This window comes from Gekko japonicus, unplaced genomic scaffold, assembly GCF_001447785.1.
Source record: "Gekko japonicus isolate JY-2015 unplaced genomic scaffold, Gekko_japonicus_V1.1 scaffold666, whole genome shotgun sequence".
NCBI lineage: Eukaryota > Metazoa > Chordata > Lepidosauria > Squamata > Gekkonidae > Gekko > Gekko japonicus.
In genome coordinates, this window is record NW_015160854.1 from 528,054 (window position 1) to 552,613 (window position 24,560).

General features: G+C 50.3%; 1 protein-coding gene across 1 annotated transcript in view; it reads left to right on the forward strand.

The window, feature by feature from the left end:
- NID2 (nidogen 2) overlaps positions 1-24,560 on the forward strand; it is a 111,213-nt gene that overhangs the window by 24,537 nt on the left and 62,116 nt on the right. Inside the window, exons 3-5 of the mRNA XM_015421483.1 lie at positions 3,322-3,548; positions 12,093-12,835; positions 21,525-21,674. Of these exons, the coding sequence (XP_015276969.1) occupies positions 3,322-3,548; positions 12,093-12,835; positions 21,525-21,674 (1,120 nt within the window). The remainder of the gene's footprint in view (positions 1-3,321; positions 3,549-12,092; positions 12,836-21,524; positions 21,675-24,560) is intronic.

Sequence of the window (24,560 nt, forward strand, 5' to 3'; positions counted from 1 at the left end):
TCCCATTCAAGTATCAACCTTGCTTAGCTTCCAACATATGGCGACCCCAGTAAGGGGCTTTCTGGGCAAGTGAGCAGAGGTGGTTTGCCATTGCCTTCCTCTGCAGAGCCTTCCTTGGTGGTCTCCCATTCAAGTATCAACCTTGCTTAGCTTCCAACATATGGCGACCCCAGTAAGGGGCTTTCTGGGCAAGTGAGCAGAGGTGGTTTGCCATTGCCTTCCTCTGCAGAGCCTTCCTGGGTGGTCTCCCTTCCAAGGACGGACCCTGTTTAGTTTCCAGCTTATGGCAACCCCAGCAAGGGATTTTCCAGGACAGTGAGAAGCAGAGGTGCTTTGCCGTTGCTTTCCTCTGCAGAGCCTTCCTGGGCGGCCTCCCATCCAAGTGCCGACCCTGCTTAGCTTCTGAGCTCTGAGAAAATGAGGCTGTATCATGCTGCCTTCGGTCCCACATGCTTGACTTACTGGGCACTTAAAATGACAAATGTAACCAGAAAATCAGATGAACGATTCCAGAGCGTTCTGTGTTATGTCATGGCAGCAATAGAAGACCGGAGGCAATGGTGGAGGGGCTGTGGCTCAGTGGAAGAGCCTCTGCTTGGCACGCAGAAGGTCCCAGGTTCAGTCCCTGGCATCTCCAGCTAAAAAGGACCAGGTGGCAAGTGATGTGAAAGACCTCAGAAGAGCCCTGCTGGATCAGACCAGTGAGGGGCCATCCAGTCCAGCCTCCCGTCTCACACAGTGGCCAACCAGTTCCTCTGGAGGAGCAACAACAGGGCAGAGAGGCCGAGGCCTTCATGAGAACATCAGAAGAGCCCTGCTGGATCAGACCAGGGGTCCCTCTAGTCCAGCATCCTGTCTCACACAGGGGCCAACCAGTTCCTCTGGAGGGCCAGCAACAGGGCAGAGAGGCCGAGGCCTTCATAAGAACATCAGAAGAGCCCTGCTGGATCACACCAGGGGTCATCAAGTCCAGCATCCTGTCTCACACAGTGGCCAACCAGTTCCTCTGGAGGGCCAACAACAGGGCAGAGAGGCCGAGGCCTTCAGAAGAACATCAGAAGAGCCCTGCTGGATCAGACCAGGGGTCCATCTAGTCCAGCCTCCTGTCTCACACAGTGGCCAACCAGTTCCTCTGGAGGGCCAACAACAGGGCAGAGAGGCCGAGGCCTTCAGAAGAACATCAGAAGAGCCCTGCTGGATCAGACCAGGGGTCCATCTAGTCCAGCATCCTGTCTCACACAGTGGCCAACCAGTTCCTCTGGAGGGCTAACAATAGAGCAGAGAGGCCGAGGCCTTCGTAAGAACCTCAGAAGAGCCCTGCTGGATCAGACCAGGGGTCCATCTAGTCCAGCATCCTGTCTCACACAGGGGCCAACCAGTTCCTCTGGAGGGCCAACAACAGGGCAGAGAGGCCGAGGCCTTCATAAGAACATCAGAAGAGCCCTGCTGGATCACACCAGTGGTCATCAAGTTCAGCATCCTGTCTCACACAGTGGCCAACTAGTTCCTCTGGAGGGCCAACAACAGGGCAGAGAGGCCGAGGCCTTCAGAAGAACATCAGAAGAGCCCTGCTGGATCAGACCCGGCCCGACAAAGTGACATTTATGTCGGATCTGGCCCTCGTAACAAATGTGTTTGACACCTCTGGTAGACCTTCTACGGTCGAGCTATACAAAAAATGCCGAGGTGCACGGAATGCTGTTCCCTTCCCACCGAAGCGGTACCTATTTATCTACTTGCATTTTCTTGCTTTCGAACTGCTAGGTTGGCAGGAGCTGGGGCTAGAGACGGGAGCTCACTCCGTCACGTGGCACCCGGGTCTCAAACTGCAGAACTACAGACCTTCTGGTCTGCAGTTCCGTCTTAACCACTTGAGCCACCAGGAGGTTTGCCAACCCTACCATAAAGGTAATACCAAGGCGTAAAAATGTAATAAAATGTACAATTTCTAGCTTGGCAGGGGAAGTTAGAAGGGATTATCTTTTAATAATGCTAGCTGATAGGAATAGGGAAATTACTTTTAAAGTTGCTAAATATGGCTGGTTGGCCATTAAGATGAGAAGAAGAGGAGGAGGAGATTGGATTTATACCCCGCCCTTCACTCAGAGTCTCAGAGCGGCTTAAAAACTCCTTTCGCTTCCCCTCCCCACAACAGGCACCCTGTGAGGTAGGCGGGGCTGAGAGAGCTCTCTCGAGAACTGCCCTTTGAAGAACAGCTCTGACAGAACTATGGGTTGCCCAAGGTCACCCAGCAGCTGCAAGTGGAGGCGTGGGGAATCAAACCCAGCTCTCCCAGATTAGAGTCCGCGCACTTAACCATTACACCAAACTGGCGAAGGAAAATATGGCTAAGCCAAAATAACGGATGATATAATTAGGTAATGTCTGGACATATACATTTTATGAGTATTTTATCGAGGTCTGAGTTTTTATGTGACTATATGAAGATATTTTTATGTATATTTTTTGATATCAACATCTGGTACACATTGGAACTGGACTTTTATTGCAGTTTATATACAATGTGTAAATGATTATGGTCCAGATTACAGTTTTTAGCCATAGTTCCTGAATAATTACAGGTTTTGTAGGATGAATTTGACTAAATAATTGTAACACTTGGTATTGCCTTGTTACTTGGTTTAATGCTCTATTTTATTTTATTTTATTTTATTTTATTTTATTTTATTGATGTCGGTTATTGTTTGACATCTTTTAGCTTTGGATGTACATCGAGCTGTAATGGTCTTTGTCTGATAAATGACTATTGGATTGGTACAAGCCTTGAGAGTGTAAACATTTTACCAGACCAAATTCTTTTAATTCAGAAATTTCCAAAGCACTGGGCATGTGTTCTCACAGCTATCTTTACAACACCCCTGTAGGGTAGGGCTGCGTCATAACCAATGCTCCCTCTAAGTTGTGGAGTCTTGTGAGCAAAACTTCTACTTTGGGAGCTACTGGCATGAAAGTTGTGAGCGAGCGATTTGGCTACTGAATAAATTAGTTTGCTCTGGAGCCCTCCTTCCTAAGCGAAGACACAAATGGCTGAGCCGGAGGCTAAAAAACAGTGAGCTGGCTCAAGCTAACTCAGCTTAGAGGGAACACTGGACATAACCCCCCCTATCGCTGAAATTGAGAGAATGCTGGGTCACCTAAATGAGCGTGTGGCACAGTCGAGATTGGAACCCAGAGCAATCACTGCTCTCACCCAGTCTCTGCCTTGAGAAATATCAGCCAGATTTGGGTGTCTTGCTGTGATGCTGAGAGATGCTGGCTCCTGATCTATCCAATTTTCTCTTCTCCTCGTTGCTTTTTCAGCGCAACACCTTTCAGGCAGTCTTAGCCTACACCGATTCGGATGCCTATGCCGTCTTCCTTTACCCTGACGACGGGCTCCAGTTCTTTGGGACGCGGCCAAAAGAATCATACAACGTCAACCTAGAACTCCCGGCCCGAGTAGGTTTCAGCAGAGGGGATTTCCAGAGGCGAGAAGGCCCTTACTACAGCGCAACCAGCAGTGAGCAATCTGTCAAAAACCTCTATCAGTAAGTAAATGGTGTGCCGCATGGACAGGATCCTCACCGTTTCTTGAACGACAGCCCGTACTTTGTTTTATGCATCTTGTGGTTGCAAACTTGTTGCGTATGTTGACATGGAGGCAGTGGAATGGATAGAAAATCTGAGTTCCGCTCAGAAATGTGTTGGCCAAGATGAGAATGAACCCCGTGAGACTAAGTTCTGAGATCTCGGTGGCCATTGGGGGGGTTGCTAGGCAACCACAGCAAAATTGCTGAGCCTTCCAAACCTTGGGTGGGGGAGCAAGGGTGGGCTGGGAGGAGAAGGAGAGAAGAAAAGATTGGATTTGTACCCCGCCCCTCACTCGGAGTTTCAGAGTGGCTTACAGTCTCCTTTCTCTTCCCCTCCCCACAACAGACACCCTGTGAGGTAGGTGGGGTCGAGAGAGCTCTTTCAGTGACTGCTCTTGAGACAACAGCTCCGAGAGAACTTTTGACTGACCCAAAGTCACACCAGCAGCTGCATCTGGATGAGTGGGGAGTCAAACCCGGTTCTCCCAGATTAGAGTCCACGTTCCTAACCACTACATCAAACTGGATCTCCAAAGTAGCCCAAAATATCCATGGAAAGAGTCCTTTTGTGTCCCATCCCATGATGGAGGGCGGATTTGCTGGGTCCGGGGTCGGTTGTGATTGCTCAGTTACTCACTGCACAACTTGGCCAAACCCAGTGGGAGCCACCGGACAACTTGCTACTGTGTGATTGTCCATTGTGCAGCTCGCCACTACACATCTTGCGCAACTCAGCTGGCCCTGGTGGCGGACGCTGTACAACTTGTACAAATCATCCAAGCGATTCCCTCCAGTATGACTTCCACGACTTTGAAGGACTTTCTCTGGGAAGAGGCTGCAAGGCTGAGAGAAGGAGGGAAAGCCGAAGTCTGAATGGGCAGATAAAGGGAAGTTAGTTTATGGGTGGGAAGGAAGGAAGGAAGGAAGCAGGGAAAGGGGAGAGGCTTTGGGGGCTGCTGGGGAGGGGAAATACAATGGAAAAGGAGGTGCCCCTTGCACGTCCTTGCGGGTCCCCCGTTTATAAATCTGTAACACTGAACTAGGCACATTGCTCGAGCATCGAGCATTCAGTATTTGTTAAATATGTCCCATGAACACATAAAGCGGCCTTATACTGAATCAGACCGTCGACCCATCAGGTTTCAGATTGTCCCCTCAGACTGTCAACTCTTTCCACCCCATGGGTAATTTTATAAACCTCTTAGCGTGTCCGTGTCCCCCCCCCCTTTAGTAGTCTCTTTTCTAAACTGAAAAGTTCCTCTCGACTGGACTACTGCAATTCGCTTTGCCTGGGGCTTCCCTTGAAAACAGCTTGGAAATTCCAAGTGGTTCAGAAAGTGGCTGCCAGGTTGTCATGGTCAGCTCATATTACTGCAGTTTTGCGGCAGCGGCACTGGCTGCCAGTTAGGTTCGGGATCCGATTCGAGGTGTTAGTGTTAACCGTTAAAGTCCTTTATGGTCTAGGACCCTCATACCTTCTGGACCGCCTCTCCCTTTACGACTCCCCACATCCCCTTTGGTCATCCTCTGGAGCCCTTTTGCAGGTTCCTGGCCCCATGATGGTTTGGTTAACCTTCTCAGTGATGGCCCCTGCCCTGTGGAATGCGCTCTCGGGTGACGCCTGCGTCCTGCAGGACTTGCTAAATTTCTGCCGGGCTTGTAAGGCCAAATGGTTCAGGTTGGCCTTTGGAGGTTAACCAGATCATAGAATCATGGAATGTAAGAGTTGGAAGGGACGTTGCAGGCCATCTAGTCGAACCCCCCCGCACTCTGCAGGAGCACAGCCAAAAGATGGTCGTCCAGCCTCCCCTGGAAAACGTCCAGCGAAGGAGCCTCCACCACCTCCCGAGGCAGACTGTTCCACTGCTCAACCGCTCTGACAGTTAGGAAGTTTCTCCTGATATTTAGCCGGTATCGACTCAGTTGTGATTTCCACCCGTTAGATCTAGTCTTGCACTCCGGCGCGAGAGAGAATAGAATCATAGAATGTGAGAGTTGGAAGGGACCTTGCAGGTCATTTAGTCCAGCCCCCTGCACTCTGCAGGAGCACAGCCGAAAGAGAGCCCTACATACCTACAACATACCTGAAAGATGGTCATCCAGCCTCCGCTTGAAAACGTCCAGCGAAGGAGCCTCCATCACCTCCCGAGGCAGAGTGTCCCACTGCTCAACCACTCTGACAGTTAGGAAGTTTCTCCTGATAGTCTAGTGGGGCAAAACTCTAGTTTTGGGGTGGTTTGATAATGGCACGGTGCGGAATCATATCCCTAAATTATTTGTAGGTTCATATTTTAATCACTTACGGGTATCATCCGATTTGGTTGGTTTTTAACTTGCCTGTCGTGATGTTGTGTAAGTGTTGTAAGTCGCCGCGAGACCTTTTGGGTGAATGGCGATTAAAAAAAAAAGACCTAATAAACAAACAAAGGCCATCTCTTGATAAAATCTGTTGAATCAAAACTATTAATGCCACCCCCCCTTTTCATCTTGACGCAAAGCCAAGAGCGATGGCCTCATCGGAGTGTGGCGTGAAGGCTGCCCCAGATGTGGAATCAAGCTCTGTTTGCATAAGACTGCTGCCGGATTAGATAAGGGTTGCGCACAATGAGAAATGTGGCCTTTAAAAAAAACACAACATGCACATATTCTGGTTCAGAGAGAGGCCAGCCCTGGAAACCCCACAAAAACATCTTCCTTGGACGGGGGCGTGTGGGGCGTGTGGGATGCTGTTGTTGAAAACCCGGACAACTGTCACAGCTGATTTCCTACGCTTGACCCAGTCCTGTTGTTCCAGTTTGGTGTAGTGGTTAAGTGCGCGGGCTCTGATCTGGGAGAACCGGGTTTGATTCCCTCCTCCTCCACTTGCAGCTGCTGGATGACCTTGGGCAAGCCATAGTTCTGATAAGAGCTGTTCTTGAAAAAGAGCCGTTTGTGTCAGAGTTCTCTCAGCCCCACCTACCTCACAGGGTATCTGTTGTGGGGAGGGGAAGGGAAAAGGAGTTTGTAAGCCACTCTGAGACTCCAAGTGAAGGGCGGGGTATAAATCCAACCTCCTCCTCCTCCTCCTCCTCCTCCTCCAGTGTTGGTGTAGGCTTGGTGGATAGGATGGCCATAGAGTAGGGGTCTACAACGTGGTGCCCATGGGCACCGAGGTGCCTGCCAATGCATTTCTTGGTGCCCACCAAGTGTTTTAAGAAAGTGGGTGGGGCTCTTGCCCACCTGGGCTTCTGATTGGCCGCTGAAGCCCCTGTGGGCTTTGCCATTTAAAACAATGTTGCTTTAGGTCCTTTCCGCGCTGGGGTCTCATCCCTGGTTTGATCAGAGTTCAGCTCGCGACACGACGCCTTGCATTTATCCCCGGTTATAACGGCATCCGTTTATCCTGGGACGAGTGTGGTGCGAAGCTGGGGTGTAACGTGAAATGTAACGTGAAAACAACAACAACAAAAATACCCCGAGATAATTACAGGGGTGGACTCGCGTGTAGTGTAGAATGTAAGTTCAGGGACAGGGTTGAACCGGGATTGAAGGTCCAGTACGGAATCGCCCTTAGAGGCAACTGCTGTTACAGGGTTTGTTTTAGCCTCTCACTCCTCGTGGGCACTCCATGAAACTGCAGAGCGGTCGGGTTAGAACGGATAAAAGGAAGTCCTTCTTCACCCAAAGAGTGATGAACACTTGGAATTCACTGCCACAGGAAGTGGTGGCGGCTACAAGCATGGACGGCTTCAAAAGGGAATTAGATAAGCATATGGAGCAGAGGTCCATCAGTGGCTATTAGCCACAAGGTATAGATAGGGACTCTGGGGCAAGTGATGCTCTGTCTTCTTGGTGCTTGGGGGGGGTCAACAGTGGGAGGGCCTCTAGTGTCCTGGCCCCACTGGTGGACCTCCTGATGGCACTGGTATTTCTGGCCACTGTGTGACACAGAGTGTTGGACTGGATGGGCCTTTTGCCTTATCCAACATTGGCGTCTCTTATGTTCTTATGTTCCTTTTTCTAGGGATGCCAACCTCCAGGTGGGGACTGGGGATCCCCTGTAATTACAGCCCATCTCCAGACTACAGAGATCAGTCCCCCTGGAGAAAATGGATGCTTTGGAGGGTGGAGTCCCTGTCACTGTACCCCACTGAGGTCCCTGTCCTCCCCAGGCTCCACCCCCCAAATCTCCAGGAGTTTCCCAACCTGGATCTGGCAACCCTTTGTTTATATTTTAAATGAATTTTATTCTTCCTGATGTTTAAGAGAAGAAGAAGAGATTGGATTTATAGCCCGCCCTTCACTCGGAGTCTCAGAGTGGCTTCCAGTCTCCTTTCCCTCCCCCTCCCCACAACAGACACCCTGTGAGGTAAAAGAAGAAGAAGAGATTGGATTTATACCCCGCCCTTCACTACCCAAGGGAGTCTCAGAGCGGCTGACAAACTCCTCTCCCTTCCCCTCCCCACAACAGACACCCTGTGAGGCGGGTGGGGCTGAGAGAGCTCTGACAGAAACTGCTCTTTTTCAAGGACAGCTGTGCCAGAGCTTGTGACTGACCCCTGGTCCCATCAGCAGGTGCAAGTGGAGGAGTGGGGAATCAAACCCGGTTCTCCCAGATTAGAGTCCGCACACTTAACCACGACACCAAACTGGCTCTCTCTACACCAAACTAGCCGGAAACTCTCCTGATTTAATTTCAACCCGTTGGTTCTGGTCCGGCCTTCTGGGCCAACAGGACCCGATTCCGCACCACCCTCTGTAGGACAGCCCTTCAAGGACTTGAAGATGGTGATCAAATCACTGCCGCCATTTTCTCCAGGGAAACTGACCTCTGTAGTCTGGAGCTCAGTTGTATACTGGGAGATTTCCAGGCCCCACCTGGAGGTTGGCAGTCCTGTTGACCCAGTATGTGACCCTTTTGCCTGCATTAAGAGGCACCAGCCCCTGGAAATGTTCCTCGTCCCCGTTGCTGAGACGGAGGTTTCTGGCGGAGGGCTTGTGCAGAAATCCTTTGGCTGGCATGAGGGAATGTTGAACCGGGCAGGGGATTTGGAAATCTCACTGAAACCCGACCGACCCGCGGAACTGAGCTTGCAAAAGGACAGCTGCTGCGTCCGTTTCCCAACCGTTATCGAATGCCAGATGTTCTCCTGCTTGTCGCTGGCTAAAATGCAAGAGGGGGACTGTGAGAAAGTTGAAGAGAAGCGCAATGGCTGCGCTGTCTCAAGATCTGATGATCATTTCTAGGTAAGAACCGGCCCTAAGTCAGCCAGTGAGCTTTACCGCAGAGTAATTAACAGAGAGTAATTCAGACGCGGGATTCCCTGCCGCAGGAAGTGGTGGCGGCTACAGGCATAGGCAGCTTCCAGCGGAGATTGGGTGAACATATACGGAGCAGAGGTCCATCAGTGGCTACTAGTCACAAGATATAGATGGGAACTCTCAGTCTGGGGCAATTGATGCTCTGTTAATTCTTAAGAACATAAGAGAAGCCCGTGTCGGATCAGGCCAGTGGCCCATCCAGTCCAACACTCTGTGTCACACAGTGGCCGAAAACACCAGGTGCCATCAGGAGGTCCAGCAATGGGGCCAGGACTCCAGAGGCCCTCCCACTGTTGCCCCCCCCCCAAGCACCAAGAATACAGAGCATCCCTTGCCCCAGACTGAGAGTTCCTGTCTGAACCTTGTGGCTAAGAGCCCCTGATGGACTTCTGCTCCAGATGTTTATCCAATTCATAAGAACATAAGAGACGCCAATGTTGGATCAGGCCAGTGGCCCATCCAGTCCAACACTCTGTGTCACACAGTGGCCAAAACCCAGGTGCCATCAGGAGGTCCAGCAGTGGGGCCAAGACACTAGAAGCCCTCCCACTGTTGCCTCCCCCAAGCACCAAGAATACAGAGCATCCCTTGCCCCAGACTGAGAGTTCCTATCTATACCTTGTGGCTAATAGCCACTGATGGACCTCTGCTCCATATGCTTATCGAATTCCCTTTTGAAGCCGTCCATGCTTGTAGCCGCCATCACTTCCTGTGGCAGTGAATTCCAAATGTTAATCACTCTTTGGGTGAAGAAGTACTTCCTTTTATCCGTTCTAACCCGACCGCTCAGCAGTTTCTTTGATTGGTGATTGGGTGATTCATTCTTGGTGCTTGGGGGGGGGCAACAGTGGGAGGGGTTCTGGAGTTCTGGCCCCGCTGGTGGACCTCCTGATGGCCCCTGGTGTTTCTGGTCACTGTGTGACACAGAGTGTTGGACTGGAGGGGCCACTGGCCTGATCCAACATTGGCTTCTCTTCTGTTCCTTAGCGGGGATTTGAACTTGAGTCTCTCACTGCCTAGTTCAACGCTCCTGCCACAACATGACTTCAGTCAACATGACACAACACTGGTGAACCTGATGGCACCTGGTATTTCTGGCCACTGTGTGACACAGAGTGTTGGACTGGATGGGCCTTTGGCCTGATCCAACATTGGCTTCTCTTACGTTCTTATGTCTGGGGCAAATGATGCTCTGTCATCTTGGTGCTTGGGGGGGGGGGCAACAGTGGGAGGGCTCCTAGTGTCCTGGCCCCACTGCTGGACCTCCTGATAGCACTGGTATTTCTGGCCACTGTGTGATACAGAGTGTTGGACTGGATGGGCCTTTGGCCTGATCCAACATTGGATGTTCTTATGTTCTTATGTTATGTTCTTATGACTTAGGCTTATGCGATTTGGTAACATGCGACAGTCATGAACGAGGCTATATTGTTGGCAACAACGGCTTCCCGCCTCATTGCAAGCATGCATTAAAATGTGTTCATGTTTCATCTGAACTTGGTACGCTGTACCAATTTTATGTGAGCCGCCCTGAGCCTGTTCGCGGGGAGGGCGGGATACAAATGCAATCAATCAATCAATCAAATCAATAATGCTTAATTCTTTGCATGCTATCATTTATTATGATTTTTAAATCAGTAGCTGCTCTGACCTTGGTGGCCTCATCTCATCAGATCTCGGAAGACGAGCGGGGTCAGCCTTGGTTAGTACTTGGATGGGAGACCGCCAAGGAAGCCCAGGCGTGCTATGCAGAGGCAGGCGGTGGCGAACCACCTCTGTTTGTATGACCTGACCTGGGTGGCCCAGGCTAGGCCAATCTCGTCAGATCTCGGAAGCTAAGCAGGGTCGGCCTTGGTTAGTACTCGGATGGGGAGACCGCCAAGGAAGTCCAGGGTTGCTACGCAGAGGCAGGCGGTGGCCAACCACCTCTTGCCTTGAAAACCATACAGGTTCACCATAAATCGGCCACGACTTGATGATGCCCAATGATTATGCCTTGGCTCGGATAGCCCAGGCTGGCCTGATCTCGTCAAATCATGGAAGCGAAGTAGTGTCAGCCCTGGGTCAGTTCACATATTTCTTAACCGCAGCCAGAATATTGATAGCAAGGCGATGGAAATCCAAAAAATATACCTTCGATAAGAGAACTTCAAAATAAGATACTTGAGATAGCTGAAATGGACAAGCAGACCTTAGTAATACAAAATAAGCCAGAAGAAGAATTTTGGACGAGACAGGATATAATATATGACTGGCTGAAAATGGAGAAGCTATAGTAAGAATGGAAAATGCTAGTTAAAAATAGTAATTGTTAAACTAAAAAGATGAATCTTGTTTTTGGAAAAGTATGTATTCTGAAAGGATTTGTTGGAGTTATTTTAATGTTTGTGCAAATTGACCTTAATATTACAAAATAAGTTAGAGAGAGAATTGTGAACGAGACGGGATATAATATACGACTGGCTGAAAATGAAGAAGTTCTAGTAAGAATGGAAAATGCTAGTTAAAAATGTTAATTGTTAAAATAGGAAGATGAATTTTGGTTTGGGAAAAGTATGCGTTTTAAAAGGAATGTTTGATTTATTTATTTATTTTTAAAATTATTTTATTTTGGTTTTTCCATAACATAAAATAACAGTATATTCATTACATCATATTTTGGAGCTTCTTATCCATACATTTCCAACCATCTATCTACTTTCTGCCATCTTTTGTTAAACACATTTTCATACTTTCCCGAGAGTATCATGTTTACTTTGTCCATTTCTTTTATTTCCATTATTTTTGTAATTAATTCTTCTCTGCTTGGTATTTTATCAGACATCCAACATTTTGCTATGTATTCTAGCATTTGTAACATAAGCTAGAATGAGTGAAAGGAATGTTTGATTTATTTTAATGTTTGTGAAACTGAAAATAAAATGTTAAACAAACAGACAAACACCATACAGGTTCACCATAAATCAGATCTCAGAAGCTAAGCAGGGTCGGCCCTGGTTAGTAGTATTTGGATAGGAGACCTCCAAGGAAGTCAAGGATTTCTATGCAGAGGGAGGCCATGGCAGACCACCTCTGTTCATCTTTTGCGTTGAAAGCCCTCTGTGGGTCGCCATCACGGCTGTGACTTTGTGGCACTTTACACACACACACACACACACACGGTTGCCACTCTGTTTTGACAGTTCCCTCTTTTGAATTTAGGACGAGCAACTCAGGAATCCCTGGCGTGTGGGTCTTCCATATCGGCAGCAGCTCCCAGTTGAAGAACATTGTTCCAGCAACTGTGGGCCAGAGACCATCGGCGTCTTTCGAAGGGCGTCTGTCGAGAACCCCGGAGAGCGCCGCCGTCGATCAAAACGTCCTGGAGGTGGAGTATCCTGACTCAAACCTCGATTACGCCGAGTCCTTCTACAACGGAAACGAAGATGACTTTGAGTACTCGCCCGTGGAGCCCACCGAGCCGGCGCCGGAAACGAGATCCGGCGATCCGTCAAACCTCGACGACCGACTCGATTTTCACGAGCCGAGGCATTCGGGGGCCATTCTGGATTCGGACCTGGAGGCTGCGTTGCTGGACCCGTCGCCCAGCCGCCCGCCTCTGTACTCGGAACTGGATTCCGATCTGGTGTTCCCCGAATTGCCGTTCCTTGAATTGCCATCCCCGGCATCTTCTGTATCAGAAGGAAATGATAGAACCCCGTCGTTACCGTTGGTGTACGAGAGTCCGATTGAGGCTGTGACTGCTGTTCTGTTGTATCATCCGGACCTTCAGGAGACGCCGTCCCCGCCGGAAGAAGACGGTGGCGTCCCTTCAGAAACGGAAGCCCTCCCTGTCTACCCGGATGGTGAGGTTATCCTCGAAAGCTTCCCGGACAACGCCCCACCTTTTAACCACCGGAGACGGGTTGTAGGTGTAGATGAAGACATCGGTTTTAACCCCGACGGTAGGCTCTTAAGAGGTTCTCCTTCGGGGACATAACAACGCACCCCTTTCTTGTTTCCTACCCCCTTCCCCCCGTCGTTGTGAGTGTTTTCTACTTTGGCTTTCTCGTGAACTGGTGTTCCCAAATCTGTTTGCGTCCTGTTGGTTATTTGTGTCTGTTTCTACACAATGCATGCATGCAAAAAAACCAATATGGAAAGTTGCGTATGTCGAGTAGGAGGAAACGTTTGGCACAAGGGAATGGAAAATGCCCTGAAAGTAAAGACGTGGTTTGGTTTTGCATGTGAGAAAAGCAAAAAAAAAACCCCCCCAACAAAATGAGTTTCCAAGACAAAACTGCAAGGCTGTGGAATTTGGTAGCGTATCTGTTCCTAGTAGGACCTCATTTTCTTTTCTTTTTCTTTTTTTTTTAAGTACCCATTAGGTACACTTTTATTATTTTTCATATTATACACAAACTAACATACAAACAACCTATAACAAACATCTACTTACACACCTAAAACAAGGTACCCTTGCTCGAAAGCCAGTCGAATCCGACTCTAGGGTTGCGGTGCTCATCTCCGTTTCAAAGCCGAAGAGCCAGCGCTGTCCGAAGACGTTTCCGTGGTCATGTGGCCGGCGTGACTAAACACCAAGGCGCACGGAACGCTGTTCCCACTGAAGTGGTCCCTATTTATCTACTTGCAATTTCTTGCTTCCGAACTGCTAGGTTGGCAGGAGCTGAAACGAGAGACGGGAGCTCACTCCGTCATGCGGCACACTTGGGTCTCGAACGACCAACTTTCCACAGCCTGCAGTTCAGCGTCTTAACCACTAATAAAGTTGATTAGTCTTAAAGGTGCTACTGGGAGCTCACTCCATCTTGCGGCACCCGGGTCTCGAACTACTGAACTACTGAACTACTGACCTTCCACAGCCTGCAGTTCAGCGTCTCAACCACTTGAGCCACCGCAGTACACTTTTATTATTTTTCATATTCTACACAAACAAACATACAAACAACCTGTAACAAACATCTACTTACACACCTAAAACATACAAAGAGATCAGTATGTTTTCTATAACTCTTTTACCATATTTAAAAAATTCTATGGGTTTGCTTAAGTTTCTGTATACTCTTGTCTTTTTACCATAGTTTCCATTTAACTAAAAGAGATTAATAATGCCAAAAATGTCCTTACTTTAAACTATGCACTTATATTGTACCAGTCATACGGTTTTTTTCCACGTCTTTTGAAATGTTGGGTCTGTTGTCCCTCTCATCAACGATGACAGTTTGTCATTTTCAGCCGTCTCCAACAGTTTATTCACATATTCTTGCTTCTTTGGTGCTTCCATTTGTTGCCAATATTTTGCATGTAATATTCTTGCTGCCGTAGATAGATGTACCATCAAATATCTATCACCTCATTTTCTGAACAGTTTGAGACTCTTAGGATGTTAAATTAAGTCTTTGTTCCCCAGACTTCTGTTAATTCAGATGCGTTTTGCCTCTGAATCAAAATTGGAAGCACCGTTCATGCAAACACATGAAGCTGCCCTCTACTGAATCAGGCCTCGGTCCATCGAGGTCAGTATGGTCTACTCAGACCGACAGCAGCTCCCCAGGGTCTCAGGCGGAGGTCTTTCACAACACCTCCTGCCTGGTCCGTTTAGATGGAGATGCTGGGGATTGAACTTGGGACCTTCTGTGCGCCAAGCCAATGCTCTGCCAGTGAGCCACAACCCCTCCCCAAACACACATGAAGCTGCATTAATCAGACTCTCATTCCATCAAAGGCAGTATTGTCTGGTCAGGCGGGCAGCAGCTCTCCAGGGTCTTAGGTAGAGGTCTTTCACGTCACCTACTGCCTGATTGTCTCGGGCTGGGGTGCCAGTCAAAGGGAGTCCAGAACAGGCCAAGGTCAGGAGCCAAGAAGGCAGTGCAAAATCCAAAAACCCAAGCCGGGGTCAGGAGCCAGGAACACAGAGTTAAGTCCAAAATCACTAACCAGAAGTGTAGTTCCAAAAGCCAAGGCGGGGTCAGGAGCCAGGAACATAGAGCCAAGTCCAAAGCCAGGGGGTCCAAAGGTCTAGGTGCAAGAGCCGAGCCGGAGTGGATGCAAGCAGCCCGAAGCTGACGCGTTGCTTCCACAAACCGTACTGCCCAGAGTGTGGAGTTAAATGCTGCTACCAATTAGCCAGCTGCACGATCGCCCAGGCTCCTTAGAACTCTGGGCTGGCTGAGCGTCTCCCCTGTAGCCTAGCCTCTCTTCGCCTGCTTGCTAAGTTTTGCCGCCGTTGCTCCCTTAAACAAGTCACATGTGGGGGTGAGTCAGGAGGGCTTTCAGCTTGCAGTTCTTCCTTCTTATCTGGGCCAGGTGTGAAGACGGCTGTTGCAGGCACTTGCCAGCTACCCTCCTCTGCTGCCAGCTGTGGTTTCTGCAGGCTCTGTAAGCTCACCCTCACCCATGTCAATGACACTGATCCTTTTAGATGGAGATGCCGGGGATTGAACTTGGGACCTTCTGCTTGCCAAGCAGATGCTCTGCCACTGAGCCACAACCCCTCCCCAAACACACATGAAGCTGCGTTATACTGAATCAGACTTTTGGTCCATCGAAGGTGGTATTGTCTACTTGGGCTGGCAATAGTTCTCCAGAGTCTCAGGCAGAGGTCTATGCAGGATCTTCCATTCCAAGACCCCTTCAGCTGCCAAATTTAGGTAGCGGGGCTTTGTTAGAAGGAGTTTCCCCAGGGGAGCGGCGCAGCACACGGAAGTCTGAGTTGGATGCTATATGCCCATGTTTAACCCACGAAGCCGCCTTATAGTGATTCAACCCCCCCTTTTTTAATAGATTTTTTATTCTTTTACTTAGTAATACAATAGAAAGCAGACAAATAAATTACACAAGCGATTCAAACCCTTGGTCCACCAAGGCCGGTATTGTCTACTCAGACTGGCAGCGGCTCTCCAGGGTCTCAGGCCGAGGTCTTTCACGTCACCTCCTGCCTGGTCCTTTTAACTGGAGATGCCGGGGACTGAACCTGGGACCTTCTGCATGCCAAGCAGAGGCTCTACCACTGAGCCACAGACCCTCTTTGCAGCTCTCCATGGTCTCAGGCTGAGGTCTTTCCCATCACCTCCTGCCTGGTTGTTTTTAACTGGAGATGCCGGGGATTGAACCTGGGACCTTCTGCATGCTGAGCAGAGGCTCTTCCACTGAGCCATTGAGGTCTTTCCCATCACCTCCTGCCTGGTCCTTTGAACTGGAGATGCCGGAGATTGAATCTGGGACCTCCTGCATGCCAGGCAGAGGCTCTTCCACTGAGTCACAGCCCCTCTTTACAGCTCTCCAGGGTCTCAGGCAGAGGTCTTTCCCGTCACCTACTGCCTGGTCCTTGCAACTGGAGATGTCGGAGATTGAATCTGGGACCTCCTGCATGCCAAGCAGAGGCTCTTCCACTGAGCCACAGCCCCTCTTTACAGCTCTCCAGGGTCTTTGGCGGAGGTCTTTCCCATCACCTCCTGCCCGGTCCTTTTAACTGGAGATGCCAGGGCTTGAACCTGGGACCTTCTGTATGCCAAGCAGAGGCTCTTCCACTGAGCCACACACCCCCATTCCCTTTTTATGCCCAGAAAGTTTTCGATTAGCTGTCTGAAAGGGACGGATTTATGCATGAGTCTCTGTTCTGAACATGCCTCCCTGACTGTGAGGAGCAGTCTCGCCCAGAGATGCGATGGTCATTCTCCTTGGAGGGCGAGTCCCTGGTCCAAACTGCATGTTTGTGTTTGCAAAGAGTTGGATCCAAGTTCCCTGCAGCCATGCAGCTTCTGCAGGAGAGCCCTGACAGTATTGGAATTGCACTACGGGGTGGGGGGGAAGGAAGGATAGTTCCTGTCCAGTGTTCCCTCTAAGCTGAGTTGGTGTGAGCTAGCTCACAGTTCTTTAGCCTCCGGCTCACACATTTTTGTCTTAGCTCAGGGTGGATGGCTCCAGAGCAAACTAATTGATGCAGTAGCCAAATGGCTCGCTCACAACTTTAATGCCAGTAGCTCACAAAGTAGAACTTTTGCTCACAAGACTCGACAGCTTAGAGGGAACATTGCTCCTGTCTGCCCTTAAGGGTATTTTCCTGCCTGGAAATAGCAGTGGAGGGGGAGCTATAGCCTCATTTTCCCATGCTCCACATGGCATAGCCTGTGGACCTAACTCTTTAAAATCACAAACGTGTAGCTGGCTCTCTAGGTCAGGAGGATGTGGGTGATCTAATTCCATTGGATGCAGAGATTTGGGTAAAAAGGCTCTTCTTCAGAAGAGGCTGATGGGAAGTAGGTAACACGAAAGCAGTGGATCATACAGAGATGCAGCGGGCAGCCTCCTCTCCGGACGGGCTTATTGTCTTAAGCCTTGCATTCTGCCTTAGTGTTCCTTCCTCAGGAAAAATGGTGTCACCAAACAGCTTCTGAGATATTGCCCGTACACTTCCACACGTCTTTGTTTTAACCATAAATGAACATAAGAACGTTAAGAGAAGCCGTGGTGGATTAAGCCGGTCGCCCATCCAGTCCAACAGTCTGTGTCACACAGGGGCCAAGGTCAACAGTGGGAGGGCTTCTAGTGTCCTGGCCCCACTGCTGGACCTCCTGATGGCACCTGGTATTTTTGGCCACTGTGTGACAGAGTGTTGGCCTGGATGGGCCTTTGGCCTGATCCAACATTGGCGTCTCTTGTGTTCTTATGTTCACTAGCGGCACCAGAAGCCCTCCCTCCCACAGTTGCCCCCCAAGCACCAAGAAGACAGAGCATCACTGCCCCAGACTTAAGAACATAAGCGAAGCCATGTTGGATCAGGCCAATGACCTGTCCAATCCAACACTCTGTGTCACACAGTGGCCAAAACCCAGGTGCCCTCTGGAGGTCCACCAGTGGGGCCAGAACTCCAGAAGCCCTCCCACTATGGGCCCCCCAAAGCACCAAGAAGACAGAGGATCACTGCCCCAGACTTAAGAACACGAGAGAAGCCATGTTGGATCAGGCCAATGACCTGTCGAATCCAACACTCTGTGTCACACAGTGGCCAAAACCCAGGTGCCCTCTGGAGGTCCACCAGCGGGGCCAGAACTCCAGAAGCCCCCCCACTGTGGGCCCCCCACGCACCAAGGAGACAGAGCATCACTGCCCCAGATAATGGTCCTTCTATACCTTGTGGCTAATAGCCACCGATGGACCTCTGCTCCATCTGTCGATCGAGTCCCCTCTTGAAGCTGTCTGTTCTTCTACAGAATCACACAGCATTGCTTCAGCGACTTAAACATATCCCACTTCGAGGCTTCCTGGCCAGCATTGGATTGTGGGTGCTGGATTTTTGTCTGTTCCAACAGGGCTGTTCTTACATTCGTAAAGATTTCATAACACTTCTACAGAACGGGATGGCAATTTATGCTGATTGATTTATTTATCTGCTTCATTCGGGAGGGGCTGTGGCTCAGTGGAAGAGTCTCTGCTTTGCATGCGGAAGGTCCCAGGTTCAATCCCCGGCATCTCCATCTAAAAGGACCAGGCAGGAGGTGATGGGAAAGACCTCTGCCTGAGGCCCCGGAGAGCCACGGCCAGTCTGAGTAGACGATACCAACCTTGATGGACCAAGGGCCCGGTTCAGTAGAAGGCAGCTTCATTTGTCTTCAGGTGTGTATTGATATCCCGCCTTTCTCCTTAGTCAAACCAGCTTATGTCGTTCTTTTCTCCTCCTCTCCATTTTATCCCCTCCCCCCTCCCCATCCTATCCTCACAACGACCTTGTGAGGTAGATTAGGCTGAGTGGGTGTGACGGGCCCAAGCTCACCAAGCAACCCTCCATGGCGGAGTGGGGATTCGAATCTGGGTTTCCCGGATCCAAGTTTGATACTCTAACCCCGGGGTCCTCAACGTGCTGCCCGTGGGCACCATGCTGCCTACCAGCACCTTTTTGGGCGCCTGCCAAGTCTTTTTAGAAAGTGGGCGGGGCCAGGTGGCGCTTTTGCCCAGCAAGACTTCTGATTGGCCACTGGAGATTTGATTGGCTGGGTGGATTTTTTTTTTTACAGTTGCTGCCGCAGCAGCTGCCACCACAGCAGAAGGAGCTTCACCGGCGACGGAAGGTAAACGGCGGCGGCCATTTTGTCTTTGGCCCCGCCTTCTGTGACCGCCATTTTGTAGTCTGGGTCTAACCCATTCAGGACAGAAAAGCTATTTTTGCGCTCCTTTAGATGTCCCCCTGGAGAAGCATGTGGCGTTAAACTCCGGCTGGGCTGTTTCCCCACCGGTGAGCCTCCCGTGAAGTCTTTAGAGGAATTGTACGCGGAGACAGCTGCAACCCCTGTAGACCTCAGTTAGAGGAGGGGTTTGTGGAAGTTTCTGAATGTGTTTACATGTGCGTGTGCGTAAAAGAGAGGCCCTTGTTAGGCAGGGTCCTGAATGAGGGAGTGAGAGAGAGTTATTGGTTGGAATCGGGTGGCTTGCCAACCTCTGGGGAGATCCGGGCAGCTGGTGGCAGCAGCCGTGTCCAGTGGGAAACGGGCCATTCCCGCTTGCGGCTGTCGGATGTGTCGATTCCCAGGCCTTGCTGTGAAGGGGATTAAGGCACCCTTAGAGCGGGGAGGAAAAGAGCCTGAGTCCGGAAGGGGATATCTTGCGGCCGATGCTCCCTCTAAGCCGTGGAGTCTTGTGAGCAAAAATTCTACTTTGTGAGCTCCTGGCATTAAAGTTGTGAGCGAGGGATTTGGCGACTGCTGAAATTAGTTTGCTCTGGAGGGAAAGAGGTCCTTTTCTCCCTTTCTCACAATACTCGTGGGCAGGCACTCCATGAAATTGCTAAGCGGTCGGGTTAGAACGGATAAAAGGAAGTCCTTCTTCACCTAAAGAGTGATTAACACGTGGAATTCACTGCCACAGGAGGTGGCGGCGGCTACAAGCATGGACGGCTTCAAGAGGGGATTGGATAAGCATATGGAGCAGAGGTCCATCCGTGGCTATGAGCCACAAGGTATAGATAGGAACTCTCAGGCTGGGGCAAGGGGTGCTCTGTCTTCTTGGCGCTGGAAGGGGGCAACAGTGGGAGGGCTTCTAGTGTCCTGGCCCCACTGCTGGACCTCCTGTTGGCACCTGGTATTTTGGCCCCTGTGTGACAGAGTGTTGGACTGGATGGGCCATTGGCTTGATCCAACATGGGCTTCTCTTATGTTCTTATGTTAAACTGAGTGAGTGTGAGCTAGCTCACAGTTCTTTAGCCCCCCGGCTCACACATTTATTTGTGTTTGTTCAGGAAGGGATGGCTCCAGAGCAGACTAATTTATGCCGTAGCCAAATTGCTCTCTCACAACTTTAATGCCAGTAGCTCACAAAGTAGAATTTTTGCTCACAGGACTCCACAGCTTAGAGGGAGCACTGCTCTGGAGCTATCCTTCCTGAGCGAAGGCAAAAATGTGCGAGCCCGAGGCTAAGAAGCTGTGAGCTAAGTCGCACCAATGCAGCTTAGAGGGAACACTGCTTGCAGCTGGGAGATGCTGCCGGTTGATGGCTTGCGTGCGAAAGTGTCTGCATTGAGGAAAGCTGCTTGAACTGGAGTCTGTTTAGGGAGGGATCGTGTGGCTCAGTGGCAGAGCCTCTGCCTGGCATGCGGAAGGTCCCAAGTTCAATTCCCAGCATCTCCAGTTAAAAAGGACCAGGCAGCAGGTGACGTGAAAGACTTTCGCTTCAGGTCCCGGAGAGCTGCTGCCAGTCTGAGTCGGACAACACTGACTTGGATGCACCTGATTCAGGGTTTGATTCAGTACAAGCAGGGGTCATTTCCTCCGGGAGCTCCGGCTGTAAGGAGCCCAGGGAGCAGGCATATGCAACGAGCCCCGCCCCCTGCTCCCAGCAGCCCTCAGTCGGGCCACGAGGAGCAAGAAGCAGCCAGGTAAGTTGCAGAGCCCCCCCCTGGCCCGCCTTCAGGTACAAGCTCTCCCTCCTCTGTGAGGACAGATCTGCGCATCCCCCCCCATACCTAGGAATCCAAAACAGTCCAGTGGCACCTTTAAGACCAAGTTTTATTCAGGTACAAGCTCTCCTTTGTGAGGGTAGATCTGCGCATTCCCCCTCCCCATAGTTAGCAATCCAAAATAGTCCAGTGGCACCTTTAAGACCAGGTTTTATTTGGGTACAAGCTCTCCCTCCTCTGCGAGGAGAGATCTGCACGTTCCCCCCCCCCAATAGCTAGCAATCCAAGAGAGTCCAGTGGAGCCTGAGCGGTGGGTGCTGCCTTCTGACACACTTCCGGTGACGTCAGGGGGTGTGGCATATGCAAATGTTATGCTAATGAGTTATGCTAATGAGCTCCTGCACCTCTTTTTCTATGAAATGACCCCTGGGACCAGGGCACTAGGAGCCCTCCCACTGTTGCCCCCCCCCCCAGAAAAAGAGTATCTCTTGCCCCAGTCGGGCCAGTCACGCGCTCCCAGCGTAGCCCGCCTCGCAGGCTTGTTGTCAGGATAAAATGGCGGAGAGCCGAACCATGTAAACAGCTTTGGGTCCCTGCTGGGGAGAAAGGGGAGCCAAAAAAAAGGGGGGGGAGAAAGGGGAGGCAGAGGTGAAGGACGTAAAGGAAGTGGCTGCGTTCCGTTGGATAAGCCGAGTTGATGCTGTTTGGGCAGTCCCCGATTTAACGACTTGGGCTTTGCCGTTTAGTGTTCACGTACAGTGCGGCCAACGTGGAAACCTGCGAGCGTCACCACGGCCACTGCTCCCAGCATGCCTTCTGCACGGACTACAGCACCGGGTTCTGCTGTCACTGCCAGGCCAAGTTCTACGGGAACGGCAGACACTGCTTACCAGAAGGTACGTTGAGCTTTGGTTTCGTAGAATCGTAGAATCACACAGAGTTGGAAGGGGCCTTTATAGGCCATCTACTCCACCCCCCCGCTCAATGCAGGATAAGCCTAGAGTAGTGATGACGAACCTTTTAGAGACCGCGTGCCCAAACTGCGACCCAAAACCCACTTATTTATCGCAAAGTGCCAACACGGCAATTCAACCTGAATACTGAGGTTTTACTTTAGAAAAAACAACTCATACGTTAATTTCAGATGATCCAAACAAAGTAAGGGAAGCAACCCCAAATGCTTTAATTTACTTAAAATTATTTGGCAGAGAATTGGACACTTTAATGATGGTCTGGGCCTGGCTGAGGCGATGGCACGCGTGCCCACAGAGAGGGCTCTGAGTGCCACCTCTGGCACCCGTGCCATAGGTTCGCCACCACTGGCCTAGAGCATCCCTGACAAATGTTTGTCCAGTCGCTGCACTTCTGTGGGTTTAGCCTGCCGTGGGTAATTCTCTCACACACCCCTCAAAGCTTGCAGAAATATGCCAGGATGAATATCACACTTCTCCAGTTTGGTGTGGTGGGTAACTGCGCGGACTCTAATCGGGGAGCACCGGGTTTGATTACCCAATCCTCCATTTTCACCGCGGACTCTAATCTGGGAGAACCGGGTTTGATTCCCCACTCCTCCATTTGCACCTGCTGGTGTGACCTTGGGTCAGTCACAAGCTCTGGCACAGCTGTTCCTGAAAGAGCAGTTTGTGTCAGAGTTCTCTCAGCCCCACCCACCTCACAGGGTGTCTGTTGTGGGGAGGGGAAGGGAAAAGAGTTTGTAAGCCGCTCTGAGACTCCAGGTGAAGGGCGGGGTATAAATCCAATCTCTTTTTCTTCTTCTTTTCCATCCATCTAAAAAAAAATGCAACCAGCTTCAGTTTGCCTCAGGGCCATGCGGGGAAGGGAGAAGTGATTTAACCCTTCAACCTCCATTTTCTTTAGCTCATTGGAACTGGGCTGTCACCTTTGTTTTTAACATTTTAAGGATAAAAATATATTCTGAACAAGACAATAATAGTGCGGGGAGCCTGATTAGTAGAAGTGAGTAGAGAATGAAAAGGTTAAACACTTTCTCCCTTCCCCACACGGCCCCGAGGCAAACTGAGGCTTCATGAGCCTGCAGTTTGCATTTTATAAATAAGTGACAATTGGTTCTCAGAATTAATAAAGAATTGGAAAGGTAAAGGTAAAGGTTTCCCTTGCACAAAAGCCAGTCGAATCCGACTCTAGGGGTGCGGTGCTCATCTCCGTTTCCAAGCTGAAGAGCCAGCGCTGTCCGAAGACTTCTCCGTGGTGATGTGGCCGGCACGACTAGACGCCGAGGCACACGGAACGCTATTCCCTTCCTACCGGAGCGGTACCTATTTATCTACTTGCAGTTTCTTGCTTTCGAACTGCTAGGTTGGCAGGGGCTGGGGCCAGAGACGGGCGCTCACTCCGTCATGCGGCACTCGGGTCTCGAACTGCCGGTCTACAGTTCAGCATCTTAACCACTTGAGCCACCGCAGCCCCTAAAGAATTGGAAAACCAAGTGATCAATGACTAAAGAAATAAATATGAACGGAGCATTTTTTTCTCCCTCTAAGTCTTTAAATTAGTGGTATTACTAATGTACAAGAATTTCCCAATGTGGTTCTCATGCTAAAATATTAGTCCGCTCCTGAGTTAAAGGATAGCAGGGGGCAGTTACTGAGAAGCACCTTTCTCTGCTCAAGAACCTGGATGGTTGCTGCCAGTCGGATCAAAGCAGGTGGATCTGTGATCCATTGTAATATCTTTATGTAATACATTCAGCTAGGAGCTGCGGTGGCTCGAGTGGTTAAGACGCTGAACTGCAGGCTGTGGAAGGTCGGTAGTTCAGTTCGAGACCCGAGTGTGCCGCAAGACGGAGTGAGCTCCCATCTCTAGTTCCAGCTCCTGCCAACCTAGCAGTTTGAAAGCAAGAAATTGCAAGTAGATAAATAGGGACCACTTTGGTGGGAAGAGAACAGCGTTCCGTGCGCCTTGGTGTTTAGTCATGCCGGCCACATGACCACGGACAGCGCTGGCTCTTCGGCTTTGAAACAAAGATGAGCACCGCAACCCTAGAGTCGAACTCGACTGGCTTTCGAGCAAGGGAACCTTTACCTTTAATACATTCAACACATTCTTCTTACAATCACATAGTTGGACGAGACCTCCAGGGTCATCTAGTCCAACCCTCTGCACAATGCACACACCCCCACTGACCCCAGTGACCCCTGCTCTATGCCCAGAAGATGACAAACCCCCCACCAAACAAAGCCTCTTGGATCCATGGCCAAATGGGCCTGGAGGAAATTGCTTCCTGACCCCAAAGTGGTGATCGGCATTATCCCGGGCATATTAGAAAGTGCCATGAGAACTAAGCATTGAGGCAACCCTTCCTGCCCTCCCGTCTCATGATCAGCCTAAGTTCACAGAATCAGCATTGCTGTCAGATGGCCATCGATCCTCTGCTTGAAAAACTCCAAGGAAGGAGAGCCCGCCACCTCCCGAGGAAGCTGGTTCCACCGAGGAATCGCTCTGTCAGGAAGTTCTTCCTGAGGTTTAGCCGAAAACTCTTCTGATTTAATTTCAACCATTTCTTCTTATGTTCTTGTAGGAATAAACAGCTTTAAAAGGAGACGAGATAGACTCATGGAGGCTAAGTCTATCAATGACTACTAGCCCTGGTGACTGAGAGGAACCTCCACATTCAGAGGCACTAATCTTCTGACTCCCAGAGCCAGGAGGCAACATCAGGGGAAGGCCTTGGCCTCTCTGCCCTATTGTTGGCCCTACAGAGGAACTGGTTGGCCACTGTGTGAGACAGGAGGCTGGACTAG